This window comes from Tenrec ecaudatus, chromosome X (genome assembly GCF_050624435.1).
Source record: "Tenrec ecaudatus isolate mTenEca1 chromosome X, mTenEca1.hap1, whole genome shotgun sequence".
NCBI classification, from domain to species: Eukaryota; Metazoa; Chordata; class Mammalia; order Afrosoricida; family Tenrecidae; genus Tenrec; species Tenrec ecaudatus.
Window position 1 is genome coordinate 163,222,711 of NC_134548.1, and position 18,401 is coordinate 163,241,111.

At 45.2% G+C, this 18,401-nt stretch overlaps 1 protein-coding gene across 8 annotated transcripts in view; it reads left to right on the plus strand.

Moving 5' to 3' along the window:
- Positions 1-18,401, plus strand: part of AFF2 (ALF transcription elongation factor 2) — a 599,454-nt gene that overhangs the window by 393,994 nt on the left and 187,059 nt on the right. For 4 of the 8 annotated variants that reach the window (XM_075539353.1, XM_075539357.1, XM_075539354.1 and 1 more), the window contains 2 exons: positions 12,539-12,575; positions 12,895-12,946. In XM_075539353.1, coding sequence (XP_075395468.1) covers positions 12,539-12,575; positions 12,895-12,946 — 89 coding nt within the window. The remainder of the gene's footprint in view (positions 1-12,538; positions 12,576-12,894; positions 12,947-18,401) is intronic. The other 4 variants (XM_075539355.1, XM_075539359.1, XM_075539356.1 and 1 more) reach the window with 1 other exon arrangement.

Consider the following 18,401-nt stretch of genomic DNA (forward strand, 5'->3'; position numbering starts at 1 on the left):
GTGCCCCACCCCCATGCTGCAGATAACAGTTAATAGCATGCCTGCTGCCTTCTGTATCTGGGGACCGGAGCTTCCCATGGGACAGCAGGCGATGGAAGCCTGGGGGTGATGAAGAAGCTGTACTCCTGAGCTCCCCAGGCCCGTATCCCTGTTCCTAGGCAGCTCAGCGCCCACCTCCACTCCACTCTCTGGTGACTCAGAGTCCCACTGGAGCCCGTCCATGCCGAGGTTCTACATCATTTACTCAAACAAATCAGGGGTGCTGATGGTTAAAGCCCTGCTCCCGGGGGTTTTCCCTCTGGGAGACAGGAGAGCTCCTCAGCTACAGCAGCAGCCTCACACGAGCAGGACTCGTGGCTTCAACATTGGCAGAGCTCACTGCATTTCAGGGGAAGCACCACATGGTTGTTCCTCTACCCTGAGGCCCTGGGGTCTTGTAGGGCTGACTGGTGGACAGATTTACACTTCCCTTTGGAAAGAAGGAAAAGAGAGTAGAGAGAGTCCTGGCCTTGCCAAATACCAGGGACAAGTCCCACAGTGACTTCACACACACACACACACACACACACACACACACACACACACGTTGTTTCAACTCGTGGTGACCCTACAGGGCAGAGTTGATCTACTCGCTACGGTTTTCAAGCCTATACACATTTAGGAGAACAGGCACCCTCATCTGTCTCCCAAGGACTGCCTGATAGTTTGGCCTTGATCTTGCAGTTATCACTGCAACGCTGACCCATTGTGCCCCCGGGCCTTCTGAGTCACTTCAGTTTTAGCCTCCAGAAAAGAAACTTCATCCAGAGTTTGTAGAGATAGTCTCTTTCTAATCTGCCACATTTTTCTTTAGAACCCGCTTAGCTGCTCCCATGTACTATTCTCCCCTCCCCCCCAGGAACTGGTAAATCCTTCCCAACCAACATGCATTCCTGTCCTGCCATTGTGGCAGAGGGAGGGGGACGTGCAGGAAACCCCTCTTGACTTGCCCTGAGCACTGGGTCGCCAACAGCTCATGCTCTTTAGGGCAATGCCGCAGCAGTGGCGGTGCTGCTAGTGATGGTGAGCGGTGTTGGTTTGTGCATAGGCCTTGAGAGTTTCCAAATCTGGGCCCAGGCTTTGGCTTGCTTCCCTTGTGCGGTACGCCGAGCAGGTAGAATTAGTGTAAGTAACGGCATGGACAGCTGGGAGATCGCCCAGTAGCCATCCAGGCTGAAGGCCAGGCATTTCAGGTAGCACAACTGAAACTAAGAGATGGCAGAATCCAAACCCAAGTCAAGCTCTCCTTATTCTATAAGGGCGTCCCCCCCCCAACCAAAAAAAAAAAAAGAAGTTAAAAAGCTGCACTGGGCAGAGCTTTCATAGTAGGCAAATTTCCCAGCTAGGTGAGCGAGAATGGAATCACAGATTTAACAAATATATTAAGTGTAATGGAGAGTACTTTGAAGGCAATAAGGTTGTTATGTAAAAACAAATTTAAGTACATTGCTTTGGGACAAAAATTCCGATTTGGGGGGGTGTATCTCCTTGAATAATTGTCTCCTCATACTGAACTTTTTGAAGCTAACCTACTGTCATCAAATTGATTCTGACTCATAGTGATCTGATACAAGTTTCTGAGACTCTCCATCCTTACAGCCTTATCTTTCTACCTCTGAGAAGCTGGTGGATTTGAACCACTAACCCTGAGTTTAGCAGGCCAACAGCCAACCACAGCACCACCAGGGATCCTTTCTTGAAGTGAAGGAACAACATGTTTGTGTTTAAGTTAACTATGTGGTGTTTGAACAGCTACTGCGTGCCAGCTAGAGGAGTCCTGCTAGTGCTACGGTTGAAACACTCAGCTGCTCACCTAAAGGGTGGTAGTCGGCCCCACCCACCCCTAGGGGGTGAAGGGTGTCCTTGGTTTGGATTCCAAAACAAAGCCTCACTGCTATTGGGTCCATTGAGACTCAGGACAGGGGACAACTGTCCCTGTGGGTTTCCAAGACTAATTTCAAATGGAAGTCAAAGGGCTCATCTCTCTCCCTTGCAGCGGCTGGTGTTTGCACTATATTATCCACTACATGGAATGCATTCTTGCTCCCCCCCCCTCTCCCTCTCTCTTTCAGTTCTCACAGCTAAGAGGAGAGGCTTGATGTTCGGTACAGATATTTCTCACTGAAACCTGCTGTTGGTCATACATCTGCTCATCCCTTCCTTGATGACCTGCAGGAGGGCTAGCATTTCAAAATGGAGACATTTCCTTCAGGTGTGAATGAGCAGCATTGGAATGGAGACTCTTCTGTAAGGCTTCTTCAGCACTTTCTAAATGTACCTGGAGAAGTGAAATCGCTAGCTCCAAAGGTCTTTGCTGATGATATTTATCCTTGCAGAAAATGGTGTGCTTTGCTGTGGCATCCTCCCTACCTAAGTTCAAAGCGTCAGTGATATCAGGGAGTAAGTTGTCTATTTGATGAAATGCCCCATGTCCAAAGACAGAGAATCAAATGGAATTGAAAATATAGGCGTGGCTGCGGGTCCACATGGCCAATAGGGCAGTGCCTGCCAGTGGCAGGAATCTAACATAACCAGGTTTAGTCACAGGGTTAAAACAAAGACATGGCATTGGATGTACACGTTTAAACAGCAATTTCATTCCATCTCTCAGGCGTCTAAGCCAATTTTTTATAAACTGTGGCACACCCATAAGGGCAATGGTGAAAGGGGGCATGAGTGTGCACCCACTTAAATCAAGGCATATCTCCTAGTTTTAGAAAAGAGACTAGACTCCTTTCCCCAGGTTCTTTAAAGAAAAAGTAACCCGTGAGATCTGGTGACAAAAGTGTCTTTAAAAATGTCATTTTGAGGACTACGGTGCACCTGACCCAAGCCGTGGTGTTTCCAATTGCAGCATATGCACATGATATCCAGACAGTGAATAAGGAAGACTGGAAAATGGATGCCTTGGAATCATGGTCTTAGCAGAGAATATCAGAAGTGTCATGGACTAGCAGAAGAGCATATAAATATGTTTGTCTTGGAACAAAATACAGCAGGAATGTTCCTCAGAATTGAAGATAGTGATGCTTTATCTTGTTATAAGGAGGGACCAGTCTCCGGAGAAAACCATCATGTCTAATGAAGTAGAGGGTCAGGGAAGATGAGAGAAATCCTCTCAATGAGGTGGCCTGACCGCGGCACAAGTTGGAGCTGACACAATAGAAATTAACAATATCAGAAAGAGAGAGAGCCTGAGCCAAGTTGATGCATACAATTGACCACCACACCTCCGGCTGGGCCTTACTGGCTCTTGGCTGGCTCTGCTGAAACATGAGCTGTAGTTTGGAGTTTCGCTACTTTTGGAGAAGAGCAGCTTTCTTTCATCAGGAAACTCCGTTTTAATCACTAAATACTTTAATGACGAGATCCCTGAATATTTTTAAGGCATCAAGTCATTGGAATTCTGCTTTGAACTGTTGTGACTCTAAACTGTTGTCACTTGGGGGCTGGTTTTGACGAATACTTAAGTAGCATTTGTCATGAGTGGCTATAAATGTGCAGTGCAAAAACAACACTTCAACATAGTTGGCCTCTTGACGAACTTGCTCAGCCCTTGGAAAGTCGGTCTTCATTTGTCATGTGCTGACTGTCCCCTTTTCAAACAGTGCTAGGGAACATTCCCAGGATGCCATCCCTTGTCTAAATAATACAGACAGTCCCAGGGGTAGGGACCTCTGACTTCCCTACAACCTTAGTGGCGAAACAAGGTGCATACAGCAAATGTTTCCTAATAACAAACAGGCATGTCTTGGCAACTGGCATCCAAACATTATTCGTTGCATTAGTGTATGTTTATGTTAAAGATATTTTAGTGTGTCCAGAAGACTTTCTTTAATGTTGTTATAGACTGAAAGGTACAGGATTGTAGGGACCTCAACAAGTTTGTGGAAAGATTCCATGACTTTTTTAAAATTAATACTAATGTCATATCATTCACGTCAAGTAGAATTGTACAGTTGCTACCAGAATCACTTTCCAAATATTATTGTTCTTCTTGCACTCCTTGACACTGTCTCCCTTTTATCCCTCCACTACCCTGGTACCCACCTCCCCGAAAACCCTTATTCTACTTGCTGTCCCTATAGGTTCATCAATCCTGGGTCCATTAATTTTTAATTCCATCTTTCCATGAACTTTTTGGAGCCACCCTGGCATGTATTAAGTGCTAAGACAAACTCTTGACTGGCATCGGGTACAAACCCTCTCTAGGGGTTTCAGCTTGGTATCAGTTCCACTTCAAGGCAGCCTGAGGACCAGAGCTGAGGACATCAGCCCAATGTGCTAATTCTACATCAGTAACACCACTGCCAAAGGGCCTGTGAAGTGTCTCCCCACACACCTGCGCCCTCATACATCACAGGCTCTTTTTGCAAGGGGTAATTATCGAAGGACTCAAAAAGCAAACCCACAAAAACATGTTTCAGTGCTACCTGAGAGTTTTTACTAATATTATGTTTGAAATGATTAATTCCATCACCCGTACAGATTGGAATAAAAACATAGCATTATGTAACGTCCTTATTCAAAAGGACTTTCATAAAATTTGATCCCCTCCTCACAGCCCTCCATTATTTGCATCGTTCCATCCATTGTGGTGGTTAATGTTTCTATCCCGACGTGTTTGATGAATCCAACCAACCCAGGCTGGCACCCTCCTGCTGCACAACATTTGTCATCGTTCTGTTACTGGGACCTTGCGCATGTGATTTAATTATTCTTGCTCCTAGGGTAAGAAGCATGCTGGCCCTGTGCCCTAAGACTCCAGCAAGATTGGATCATTTGAAAGAGCTGGGCAAGTGCCCTGCTGAGAACAGAGATGGCAGCCAGAGGGGCCTTTCCTGCTCTGAGATTGGAGTTGGCAAATCCCTGTGTGTCTGTCTAGCTGGGCGGGACGGAGCTACTGCTCATGAAGGACCCTTCTTGCCAAATGAGAAAGAATCTCCCTGGATGCCTCCTCTTTGCGAAGCTCGGGCATGTTCCTAGTCATGTCCGTTTCCGAGAAGACGCCGATCAGAGTATCCGGAACAAAGGCGGTGGCAGGACTGCCCTTGCCGCCACTGGCGGATCAGCCCAGGAAGAGGAGTGGGAAGGTCCCCGGGCACTCAGGAACCCTTTCACGAGGGCCAAAGCCAGTGACAGACTGAAGACCTCCAGCGCTAGAAGATAAGACGAAGGCTTCCCATAAATGGATGAGCAAACCGAGAGAAGGAGGAGTTCTGGCAGCGCTAAAGGATGCCCCGCAGGATGGAACAGGCGGCTTCAAGCAGTAGTGAGCAGATGCGGAGGAGCCATTTACAGTTAGGCTTCAAGCTCCCATGTGGAGCAGGAAATCGACCAAGTGGCTTTTAATTCCTTTTTTTTTTAAATGTCAGGCAGTATGTGTTTATACAGGGTGTACTAAGGAGCCCTAGGAAATCTGGTGGTATCATGGGTTATGCATGGAGTGGCCAACCACATGGTCAGTGGTTGGCATGAGCCATCTGCTCTGCAGGAGAAGGGTGAGACTGTCTATTTCTGTAAAGATTTAAAGTCTCAGAAACCCAATGGGGGCAGTTCTGTTTTCTTCTATGAGGTGACTGTGAGTCAGGAATTGACTCACTGGCCGTCAGTAGGAAGGAGTCCTAGTCAGCCCTCTTTGAGCCACTAACCGAAGAGTCAGCAGTTCAAACCCACCAGCCGCTCCAAGGGAGAAAAATGAGGCTGCCTGTACCAATAAGGTTCACATCTTGAGAAGGCCCGTATAAAGACCAAACAAATAAAAAACCTCACTACCATCAAGTGAATTCTGACTCATTATGACCTTCTGGGACAGGGTAGAACTACCTTTGTGGGTTTCCAAGGCTGTAACCATTTACAGGAGAAGAAAACCTCATGTTTTTCCCACAGAGTGGCTGCCAGTTTCAAACTGCTGAGTGTGCAGTTAGGAGGCCATTAGAGTCACCTTCATGGCAGTGGTTTGGTTGCTTGCTTACTGTGAAGGCAGAGTGGACGGCTGGTGGTGCTGGGGTTGAAGCGCTTGACTGTCAATCTAAAGTTCAGTGGTCTAAACGCACCAGCTATTTCACAGTGCAGAGAGATGTGTCTGGCTGCTGCTTAAGAATGCAGTGTCGGGACCCCCCAGGGCAGTGTGGTCGGTTCCTCAAGCTCACTGTGAGTCAGCTTCGACTTGATAGCAGGGAGTTTGGTTTGGGTTTTTTCTTGGGGCAACAAAGAAGTCCTTGGGTGGCACAGATGACTAAGCAGTGAGTCATCACCAAAAAGTCAGTGTTTAAAATTGTGCCAAAGGTTCCTCAGAAAACTGGCCTGCTATCTGCTTCCGAAAGATCAGTCATGACAATCCCATGGGATGCAGTTCTACTCTGTGACCTTCTCCTTAGCACTACTTGAATCCATTTGATGTCAATAGGAATTGTTTAGGTTTGTTGTTTCTTTTTTGTAGAGGTTGTTGTGGTACAGGGGTAGAATTCTCCACTTTCATGCAGGTGACCTGCATTTGATCAAAATATCTGTCAGTGGGGCTTCCAATCTAAGAGGAGGAAGAAAGGCCCGGTGATATACATCGAAGATTCAGCCAATGAAAACTCTATGGATCTCTACTGACTCGATCCACAACTGATCCTGGGTATGGTGCAGGACTGAGCAGCATTTCAGTGCACTGCCATTGGGGTCCTGGTGACGTAATGGTGACACGTTGCACTACTAACGGAGAGGTATGCAGTTGAAATAACTGGCTGCCTCATAGGAGAAAGATGCGGTTTCCTACTTCTATAAAGAGTTGTGGTATCAAAACCTCACAAGGGCAGTTCGACCCTGTCTGATAGGGTCGCTATGACTTGGTATGGACTCAATGGTAGTGCCTTTGTATGCGCTCCTTGGGAGTCAGAGTCCCAAGTCCATGGACACTAACAATGTTTAATGCCAAGAAGCAGTTTGACTTTCTAAGCGTCCGAAACTAAAGTTGCTTTGTTTTTCCTCATGAGGAAATGACACATTCCTGGCCTCCTCCGCTCACCACTATGCATCCTCCTGGGCAAGTCAATTGCCTTCCTTCTTCCCCTGTCTTGTATTTTAATGAGATCAATGGTCCACTCAGGATAATCAAAGCAAACATAGGCTTGGTCTCATACAGCTAGTTTCTCCCTTGCTCCTCAGGATGCCAGTAGAAATATAATCATTTTTATTGAAGGAGAGTCTCTGAGAGAATATGCGCCTAGACAGAGGCGTGTCCACTTCACTGGGCCCCGAGTTGCAGAGTCCAAGAGAAGAATGAACATGGGCCTTAGGACACACCAACGAGATGATGACCTACAATATCCAGGATACTTTCTCTTTATTAAAATAGGCTTCACTCTAATGGGTCTAGTTTCATTTTGTGCAGCACTTTCCAGAAACCTACAATGGGACACACCCACCCGTCCTGTAGTAGAATTTTTCTTTTCTTTTTTTTATAATTGTTTTATTAGAGGCTCATACAACTCTTATCGCAATCTATACATATATCAATTGTGTAAAGCACACTGTACATTCATTAATCATTCTCAAAACATTTACTCTCCAACTAAGCCCCTGGGATCAGCTCCTCCCCCGATAGTAGAATTTTTCTTCTACATTTCTATTGTCAAATGTTTAGCATCATTTTTGATCTCTCTTTACCTAGTAGGAATTTTTCTTCTCATCTTTAGGACATCTAAATAGATATGGTTATTTTAATAACACATTTTCATGGGTTTGAAAAAAAGGTATCTCTTTCCTCCTTTTCTTGCATCCTTCTGTCTATCCACCCATTTGTTCAGAATCTGTCTAGTAAAGGCAAACCCTACTTACCATGCAATTGATTCCTAAATCGGGGTGACTGATTGCCCAGTCGGAAAATGGGCTTGGCCTTACAGTAGCCGAAAATCTAGACTCTCCCTTTTCCCTCAGGGTGCATCCACTTTCAGTCATATGGCTGCATTTTCAAAAATGGATCTACAGAGCTACCTCTGGGTAAACTTCAGTCTTCAACATTTCAGTCAGTAGCCTAGTTTCTTAACATTGGGTTGGGTTTGGGTAGTGTAAGAGTTATGCTTTGAGCTGCAATCTAAAAGGTCAACATTTCAAAACCACCAGCAGAATCCACAACTCCACAAATACTTATGAGGCAGCTTCAAAAGTTCATGTGCTTGTTGGGTAACATAGAGCTAGTACCAACTCATAGTGGCCCACTACCCAACAGAAGGAAGCACTGCCGGGGCCTGCAGCAGCCTCGCAATTGTTATGGCAGGGCCTATGGTTGCAGCCACTGTGTCAGCTCATCGCATGCATACAATTTGAAGCTCTTTCAATTTCATCTTTCCACAAACTTTTTGCTTGTGTCTAACCGAAATGTACAGTGCTTGTCCTCACCTGGGTGGTAGCCTCACACCTGGGCAGCATCCCACTCTGAGGGTCTGTCAGTCTCCTCCACAGTTCCTCCAGCACGGAAAAAGCACTGTCTGAAGAGCTGGGAACTTGGCTGATTTACATCCCAGCTCTGCCGTATGCTGGCTGTGTATTCCTCATCACGTTCCTCAGAGCCTCAGTTTCCCCATCAGTACTAAGATACAAGGGATGGGGCGGATTTGAATTCATTTTTCACTTTAACCAGTCTGTGATTCTGTCATCATGTAAAAACTGACCCAGTTGAACATTCTCAACTCACGTAAGCTTGTCGCTGCATCTGAAGTTGAAAATTCTGTTTGTCCTAGAAAATGGTAAGCTCCCCCAAGTAAAGAGTCCATACTATGCAGAATCTGGGGAGCTAATGATGCCTCCCTACCCCCACAAGGCCAGGAAAAGTTCCTAAGAGGTGACCATTCTCTAGAAGTAAAGTACCAAACTAACTGCCATCGAGCAGATTCCGACTTCTAGGAACTCTCTAAGACAGAGTAAACCTGCTCTGATGGCTTTCCAAGACTGTCAATCTGTACAGCAGTAGAAAACTCCATCTTGCTCTTGGGCAGTAGCTGGGGGGTTTGATCTGTTAACCTTGTGGTACGTAGCCCAATATGTAATCCACTATGGTACCAGGGCTCTTTATGGTTTAGAACAGAGGGTGGCAAAGAGTAACTGGATCGTTGTTGCATTTTAAAATGTCATAGCAGGAAAGCAGTTGTGCACTCAAAGATAATGACTGGGAGGGACTTTGAATTTTATATCATTTCATAGATTTTTCACAAGGCAATGTCACAAAATAGTCTTTTAGTTTTCATAACCTACTACAGACTCTAGGTCTTCTAAACCAACCAAACAACAGTAACCAAAACAAATAGAGCAGTTCCCAACAAGTCTGCGTTTTAGTAGAACAGGGCTCCACAGTGTTTTCACGGCTCTGTTTTCACAGTGTTTTCGCGGCTTTTAGAAATAGATCGCCAGACCTTTGTTCTGAGGCTCCTCTGGATGACTTTGGACTCACAGTCTTTTAGTTAGCAATTGAGTCATTTTTGTGTATTTATTTTGAAACCATTTGTACCACCCAAGGACTCCTTCAAAGATCGTACAGGAGCCTCCAATTGTAAGCTCACTGTCAAGATTACTATTTAAAAGCCTCACCTAACTTTAGCAAACAATTTGCCATCTTGAGATTTGCTGGTGACGTTGAACATATGAATAAAGGGCCTGAAAGAAATGCAGAGATAAGCAAATTGCTTTTAAAAATTTGTACACAGTGCCTTGACAATGATTGCATGAAGGATACTTTTGCGCAGATTTACAGATTACGACCACACCCTTTCTTCTGATATGGTTTCATGTATGTGTAACGCAACTGTGGTTATATTCAAACTTGTTGGATTTGTTTGAATTTCGGGGGCTTTATTGTATTTTGGTTGTGGTTGTTAACATTAAAAACTCCATAGCACTAAAAAGTCCACAAAGAATACACCGCCCCACAATCCAAAGTACTTGGATAAAGGTGGTTTTAAAAGTCCAGGTTTCTGCAATGGTACCAAATGTACTGCTTTTCGGCCCTCTCTGGTCAGATACGGAACTAGGCCTGGTGTCCTGATGGGTTACTCCTGGCCTGCGACCCACTAGGTCGGCAGGAGAAACAGGAGGCTGGCTGCTCCTGTGCAGAGTAACCGTCTCCGATACCACAGGAGCAGATCTGCCCTGTCCTCTAGAGTCGCTGTGCGTCTGAATGGACGAGATGGCAGTGAGTCTGGGGGCTATTTGTATCAGATCCCTGGTTGGATTTCCTTTGGAACTTGTCAGGTGATGTCCTAAGGGTCTACTTGCCCAAACTTGCGCTGCACACTTGTAATGAAATCCCTTTGTCAAAACAACAAGTAGAAATATTGGCAGATCCCAATGATTAACATCTCACTTATTGGGAACTGAGGAGTTCTGAGTCCCTGAAATGTGGGGATCATGAAGGATATCCTTGCAGGGAAACATGTTAGAGAGAGCATTTTGACACGGAATCGGTATTTTCCAGACTACTCACTCACAAAGATCTTACTGAACAGGCTTTCGTCGTTCTTGATAACTTAGACATCATTGTAAGCATCAATCATTGTGCAGTGTTGTAATATTATACTATGCTGTTGCCATACCCGCGAGGCTCTCAAGATGGATGGGAATACTTCCTTCTAATTAAGAAACAGCCATAGACGCTGTACATTTCAAGTTTTGAATTGGCCGTGCAATTTTCTCTTGATGCCTGTGCTGTTGGTTGTCCAAGTCTCAGCGTGCCTATCGCCTGGGCTTCTAGAAGTGTTCCTCTTTTCTTGACACTGGTGATTTGCTCGTGGGTGGAGACCACATAGGCAAACCCGTGAGAATCCTTGGTCAGAAGTCAGTTCTCTAGGAACGTGGCTAGGGAAGCATTTGAGCATTGGATGCATGGCTTTGTGACAAGTCTGTAGCTCAGAGGCTTAGCCCCCTGGCTGAGTTCCTGGTGGTCTTCTGGCAAGCTGAGCTTGCCAGAAGACAAATCTCTTGGACCGCAAACTCCTGCTAACTAGATCGCGGCAGTCGCTTTCCATGAAAGCACATCGTTAGTGTGCTTGCCTCGTTCTTTTAAAGATAAATTGTATTGCGAGCTCATTTGCACCCGATAGGATGGTAAGATTAGGCTTAATGAGTGGAGCAGTGATTGATGGAACTAATTCTTGTATTTACTCGAATTCATTGTCCCCAGTGTGGGCAGACTTGCTTTTGCAGTCGACACTAAGTGGCTCTCTTGGCGCGCTGTGTTTTGTGCTGTTCATTGTTGCAGCGCTTCTTCCTGCAGGCGTGCCACCACCGGGCCCCCCTCCTGCCCCACCCTACCCCCGAGTCATCTAAAGAGTGAAGGAATCTTTTAAGGGGCAACTTTCAGATTCAATTTTTGAAAATCAAGTAAAGAAGCCCACCAACAACAGAAACACTCAAAAATGTCTAGTTGATTCAGAGGCCTGGGGTGCCGCAGCTATGTGTAGGACCGCTAACTTCGGAGGCAGCAGTTGGAAGCTCCCAGCTGCTCCACAAGAGGAAGAAAAGGCTGTCTACGCCCATCCAGAGGTAGCGTCTCGGAAAATGCACCGGGGCGGCTCTGTGCTGCTGTTAGGGTCACTGTGCATCGGACGTGCGCCAATGGCCAGTGAGTGTGAGTGAGCTCAGGAAGTCCGGTTCAGAGTTAGCAGGAGCTGTGATCTTCCAGACGTGGACTGGCAGGCCTTTCTTCCCTAGTGCCCTGGGCACAGCCAGGCCTCTGACCTTTGCCTTAGTAGTTAAACTCCGACTGTACGCCCCTCGGGGCCTCAATCCCCAGCCACCATGTGCACCACGAGCACATCACCTGGCACTTTCCTGCATTGGCCTCTTCTCAGTGCGGGAACGATGGCTTCAAAGTGCACCTCCTGTGGCCGAAGGCAGGGGAAAAGGAGGAGCTGGTACGTACCAAGGGCTCAAATAGAAAGTAAATATTTAGAAAATGATGGAAACAGAGTTATAAAGATGCTTGATACGACTGAAGTATGGAATGTTATAAGAGCTATAAAAGCCCCCAATAAAATGATTTTTTAAATGCATCTCTCATAAAAAATGAGCCACATGTATTCTCACATGTGTCCTAGTTATAAGGTAGAAAGTTGGAGGTACTGCAGTTCGTGAACACATGAGCGCCGATCCCTCGTTTGTGGGAACCATGCCCTTTTGCTTGCTCAGAGTCCCCATTGCCTGGCAAAGTGAGAACCGATAGACTTAGATTTCACACATGGCTCATTTGTTCCCAGGTTGCACACATTTCCAAATGGACCCCACTCTTCCTTATAATTCTGAGAAAATGGCAGTTAGGATCCTGTTGAAGCAAGTTTGACGAGCAAATGTGTATCCGTCAAGTAGAGCTCTGGACAGGAGCTTAATTAATGGCTCCACTAACACCGGCATCTCATTGGCGACATTCATCAAGTTCGCGCTTCAGCAAGAACAGATATGCCTTCTGCTCCCCTTTGGACCACACAACTAACGTTCCTATTATATGTGTTCTTGCTTCTAGGAATCTCAGCATCTGACCCCAGGATTCGCTTTACAAAGTAAGTGGTGTTGCTCCTCTTGTTTTTAGCTTTCTTAGTTCAAACAGCCACGTCTTCTTCCCCTTTAGTTCTCCCCGTTCCCGACCAAATAGCATTAAAAGATGAAATGAGAGCAATGTCAAAATCAAATTGTGACACAGCCATTGAGTTTCGTTTTGTCTTGTTTTGTTTTGCTTGAAGGCATCTGCTATTATCTATGGCAGGATACTGTGAATAGTATAGATGGGAGGTCCACATGTTTAGCTACTAATTGATGCAGAAAACTCTTTTGATTTTGACAAACGTGTAGTAAGGTTATGTGCCTTTTGTTTCTTTCCAGAGTGGAGCGACCCAACCAGCAGAGCATCTACAAAGTCAGTATCATTCAAATCGTGAGTACCAGGGTTTCTGGGCAGGCCTCTGATGGGCATTGGCCAAGAGTTTCATTGCTGGGCAAATCTTGGTTTTCTCATTCATGTTTCTTGCAACGACGAACGTTGGGTCATACTAATATGGAGATCCGTTAGGGAGAAGAATGAGATTCCCCTCCATTAACAGACAAATTAAGAGTGAAATTGAAGGTGACCTTACAATCTGTACTGCTGTAGACACAGACTGTGATATCAGCAATTTTTGTGAAAAACAATCTTGTGTGTTGTGGTTTCAGCCAAAGACATGAGGAGACACGGCATCCAGGTCCCATTGACTAGGAAGCAAAAGGCTGTGCCACCGTGATTGAACAGTGTAGGGTGATTTGCGATGGCCAATAAGTTCCAGAGCTGCTGTGTGTAGATCATCTGGTGGCTGTGGATGAAAATTGAATGAGCGCAGTCAGGAAGAGGTGGGGTATGAGGCTCACAGGGTGCAAAGGTTGGAGTTCAGGAACCAGGGGCCTGCAAGGCACTCAGCCCTGTCTTCATTTTTTTTTAATATTAATGCTAACTGAATGATAGGTATGGAGAAACCAATTTCTTCACATTAACTCTTGTGGATTTTGAAATTGCCATTTGTCCAAGAGTGTCTCAAGGGAGTCTTTCTCTTGAAACTTCATTTCTGCCTAATCATAGACAATGGAGGCTGACTTTGCAGTGTGAGTAATAGGCTCACACTTGACAGATTTCAACATGCAATAATTGATGACATTCAAGGGGTCTAATGGCACACTCAAAGCCAATGACTCACCTTTTGGAAGATCACTAATAATTGCATTGAACAACAGGAAATGGCTTCCAAATAGAAGGAAGTTTTGAGCGAGTCAATGGTTCATTGTAGCGACAAAGGCCCATTACCAGGTCTCTTTTTGGACTTTGGAGCGTAATCTGTGTCTTATGATTTAGGGTTCAATTTCAGTAACCTAACATTTTCCATTTAAAGGAATGGTGAGGGAAAATAATGGAGGTAGCGGGATTACAAGAAGAATAACACTGCAGCTCTGCTTTAAGGACCAAAGTCTATGGAAACGCAGAAATCAAAATCATTTCCGATGTTTACCACTGCTGACACCTCATGATCACCTTTCAAATTGCACTTCCCTTTGCCACACAAGCCAGCAAGAGCTCTTACCCTCCCCATTTCCACCGCTACACTACCACCCCATGCAAAAGTCAAAACACACACACTCGCACACTCCCATGCTCACCCACACACTTGAGCCTATAGAAAACCAACACAGGTTTTGAAACATGGCAAAATTCTCTTGGGTCCTGTCTTTTTCCATTGTAAAATGATCGTACTCTTAAAGCAAGAGCCTATTATGAAGTAAGCTAGGGGCCCTGGTGGTATAGTAGTTAAACATTGATTGGACTGTGATCTGCATGGTCGGCAGTTTAAAACCACCGGCAGCTCCTTGGGAGAAAGACTAGACGTTCTACTCCTGTCAATAGTTACCATCCCAGAAACCCACAGCGGGTTGCTAGGAGACAGTATTGACTTGATAGCAGTGAGTAAAGTGTGCTGATTATCTTAGGCACCATACCGTGGCATATTTCAATAGCTTGCCACTAACCAACTGGGCTCTGGCAGTTTGGATTCCAGGCAGCATTTGCAGCTGGCAGCACTTGGTAGCAAGGTGGTATCCAGTGAATTCAGTCATAGGACTGCAATCCTACTGCATTCAAAGGGAGGACCCTTAGTTCTGTTTGAGGAAAGAGCCGCTCTCTTTTTGGTTGCTTGATTGAAAGTCCACTCTCTGTCTATCAGACTTCAGCAGGAATGAGTTCCTGTCCCAGGATAGATGGTGGATTTCGCACAGGACAGATCAGAGTTGTCATCATTATTAATATTTTAGCTTCCAAGGTATTATTCACTCAACCATTACTATCAGCCTCCCATATTTTCCTCAAATGTGCGGGTAAAGCAGCTTCTAGAATTTTCCATGTGTAATCCTCTAACTGGCTGAGAACACTCAGAGCGTACACAGAACAACAGGGCCTGGGGTGTGGAGGGAAAGACCCTTACATCAGCTCTGCACCAGGTGGGCCGCCTACCCAAGGGCTATTACTGTCCTCCACCCACAGGAGAGAGAGCTTAGTGTCCGCTTACTGTCCTCCACCCACTCTGCCACTCCCTGCAGGAGAGAGAGCTTAGTAGTGAAAGAGAAGAATCCTGTCATTCCCGGGATTCTTTGTAGTCATCCTCCACTTGGCCAGCGTCCCCTGGTTGACCAGATGCAGACCTTCAATTCGAGTCTGGATAGTTTCTGAGAATTTGCACTGGTGCAGACTTGGGGCAGGCCAAGGCCCCACTTTGTTCTCGACAATCATGGGTTGCTTCTCTGGGCCTGGCCCCAGTATTATGGCTGGCCTTTTGAATAACCAAGTCTTTCCTTAACCAACATAATCTGTTGACTTAGCGCTTTGTAGGGGTGTTTATGCATGGGATGGCATCCCTTCCCCAGGAAGCTGGAACCTTGCCCAAAGGGCAAGAGGTGGTTGGAGCAATTAGGGGGTCTGGGGTTGAGTCTGTTCAAATGGCACCTCTGGGGAAAGCCCTGATCGGGGATTCCAAAGATGTGGGGTTAAAACATAGTTGCAGGAGGAACATATAGCAAATGATTGAACCCAATGTCCACACGCGTGTTGCAATTCCTATGTTGCCCACTGAATTCCTTAGTCATTAAATCCAACTTCCTAGAAGTATGTTTGACTATAAGCCTTAATAATAATTTTTGTTTCTCTCAGCCTCTTGGGGTCTGAGTTGGGTTTCAGTCCTGGAGTAGAACTCACCCTGGTCTTCTAAATGTCAGACAGCAGTCAAACTGTATTTGGCAGGGCTGTGACGATGGTCATATGATGCCTATCTTCCATTTCAAGAGCCAGGGGTTGGAACATTCAAGACATTGTTACTCCCCTAGACTCAGAATGAGACAATTTTCAAATTTCCTAATTTTATTCATTTTAATTTGTAAGTGGTAAAAATGGCTTAACTTTAATTCCTTTAAATATAACATCATCAAAATCAGTGGTTTAACTAGAGAATTCCCATTGTTTTTATTCCTATGTGTAGAAACTTTAGAACCTTAGTATATTCTTAATATACCCAGATGATATGATATTATATTGCAAGAGTCTTACATGTTATACGTGACACTTTAGAGATATTTCTGTCTGAAGTTTTTGTTGAGAGCATTGAAAATGTGCATTTACTTTAATTTTATATACTTCGATTTAACAAAAAAGTTACAGAGCAAATCGGGTTTCCAGTCAACAATTTATACACATTTTGTTCCATGACATTGAACGCAGTTCCACCATGTGACTCACTTCCTCCTTGTGCTTCCTGTTTACATTTGTCCATTTGTTGTATTCCTTCCTGCTTTCTGGGCTTTATCCCTAGGAAAATGTTGACCTTTTGAAGGAAGCATGTGGTAAAAAATTAAAACTAAAGCCAAAGGACTTAGATTTTCTCTGTTGAGTTGGATTACTTTGCGTATTGACTACAATGTCTTGTGAATCAAGGACAGCCCTGTGGCTTTGCAAAAATGTGAAGAACATTCAAATTACGGTAATGATGAATATTGAAAATAACCCTGTCTGCTCAAAGGACAAACAAATCAGTCTTGGAAGAAGTACAGCCAGAATAGTCCTTGGAAGCAAGGATGGCTAGACTTCTTCTCAAGGACTTTAGACATGCTGTCCAGAGAGACCAATCTTTGAAGAACATCATGCTTGGTAACATAGAGGGGCATAAAAAAAAAGAGGAAGGCCCTCAACGAGGTGGATTCCCATTGTGGCTGCAGCGATGGGCTTCAATATAACAACACTTGTGAGGATGGCACAGCACCACGTGGTGTTTCCTTGTACTGTACAAAGGGACGCCAGCATGTAAAAACACTAACATGACTCTCTTGGTCTGTTTTGAATCTCCCTAAATAGAAAACACCACCGTCCACTGCCATCAAATTGATTTGACTAAGTCATATGCTCCATAGCGAGACACTTTAGACGAAGACAGGCCAAAGTAGTTTCAGACTCCTTTGCCCCCACCCCATCCCCACGTCCGACATCTGCCCACTAAGCTACCTGCCCTCTTAGAATATGATTGCTTCAGGGACTTGGTCTATCACATGCGGTTTTGTATCAGCAAGTCAAGTCTATTTATAGAGCTGCCATTATTGGAAAGGGCCTTTAAAAGAAATGGTATCACTCTGGTTTTGACAAATCACGACTGGGCAACGATGGGATTTGGTTGTTATTGTTAGGTATCCTCAAGTTGGTTCCAACCCACAGCGACCTAATGTGCAACAGAATGAAACCCTGCCCAGTCCTGCACCAGCCTCACAGTTGTTCCTCTGCTCGAGCCATGGTTGCAGCCATGGTGTCAGTCCATCTCTTGGAGGGCTGTCATCTCCTTCGCTGCCCCTGTGCTTTACCAAAGATACTGTCCCTCTCCAGGGACTGGTCTCAGCAGGTTGAGTCCACTGGCCACCCGCAGGAGAAAGATGAGGCTTTTTGCTCCTGTGCAGAGTTACAGTCTCAGACACACAATGAGTCAGAAATGACTCAGTGACAGTAAACAAAGTGGGATTAGCTAATGTAAATTACATTTCCAAACTGTAATCTAAATGGTACAAAGAGTTCATTATCATAGAAAAATAGAAAGAATCTTAGGATGTTTCCAAATAGCTGTAACTGAGACAAGCATGACACTATTTCTCAGAAGACTTTAGGAATGCTTTAAAAATTCATCAATAAATAAATACAATAAAAAGCTGTCACATTTTACGTTCATTACAGCCCTGAGCACCCTTCTTCCAAAATTGTCATGACTGAAAACGTCTCTTTTGAGGATTTGCTTTGTCAACTGTCAGGCTTTGTTGCAAGGTGTCAGTGAGTCGGTTCTAACTCACAGTGCGCGAGTCGCTGTACAACAGATGGAAATGCTGCCAGCGTGGTGCCAGCCTCACAGTTGCTGTCATGTGTGAGCCTGGTGTGGTAGCCATGGTGTCCATCCATCTATGTGAGGAGCTTCCTCTCTTTTCACGGCCCCTCTAGCTTTATCAAACATGCTATCGTTCTCCAGAGAAAGCTCCTTCCTGATCGCACATCCAAAGTACTTAAGGCAAAGTCTCGTTAGCCTTGCTGCTAAGAAGCATTCCACTGTACTTCATCCAGCACATATGTGCTCGTTCTCCGCGTAGTCCATGGTATATTATTGTCCGACACCAGATTCAAATGCATCACTTCGTCTACAGTTTTCATTATTCATTGTCTGACGTTCACACGTGTGGAGAGAGGCTGTTGTAATGGTTCAGTCCCGTTGAAACACCTTCCAATTCTGCGCCATCCTCATCATTGTTCTTAGGTCTGAGCCCAGGATTGCAGCCACTTTGTCACTCCGTTTGGTCAA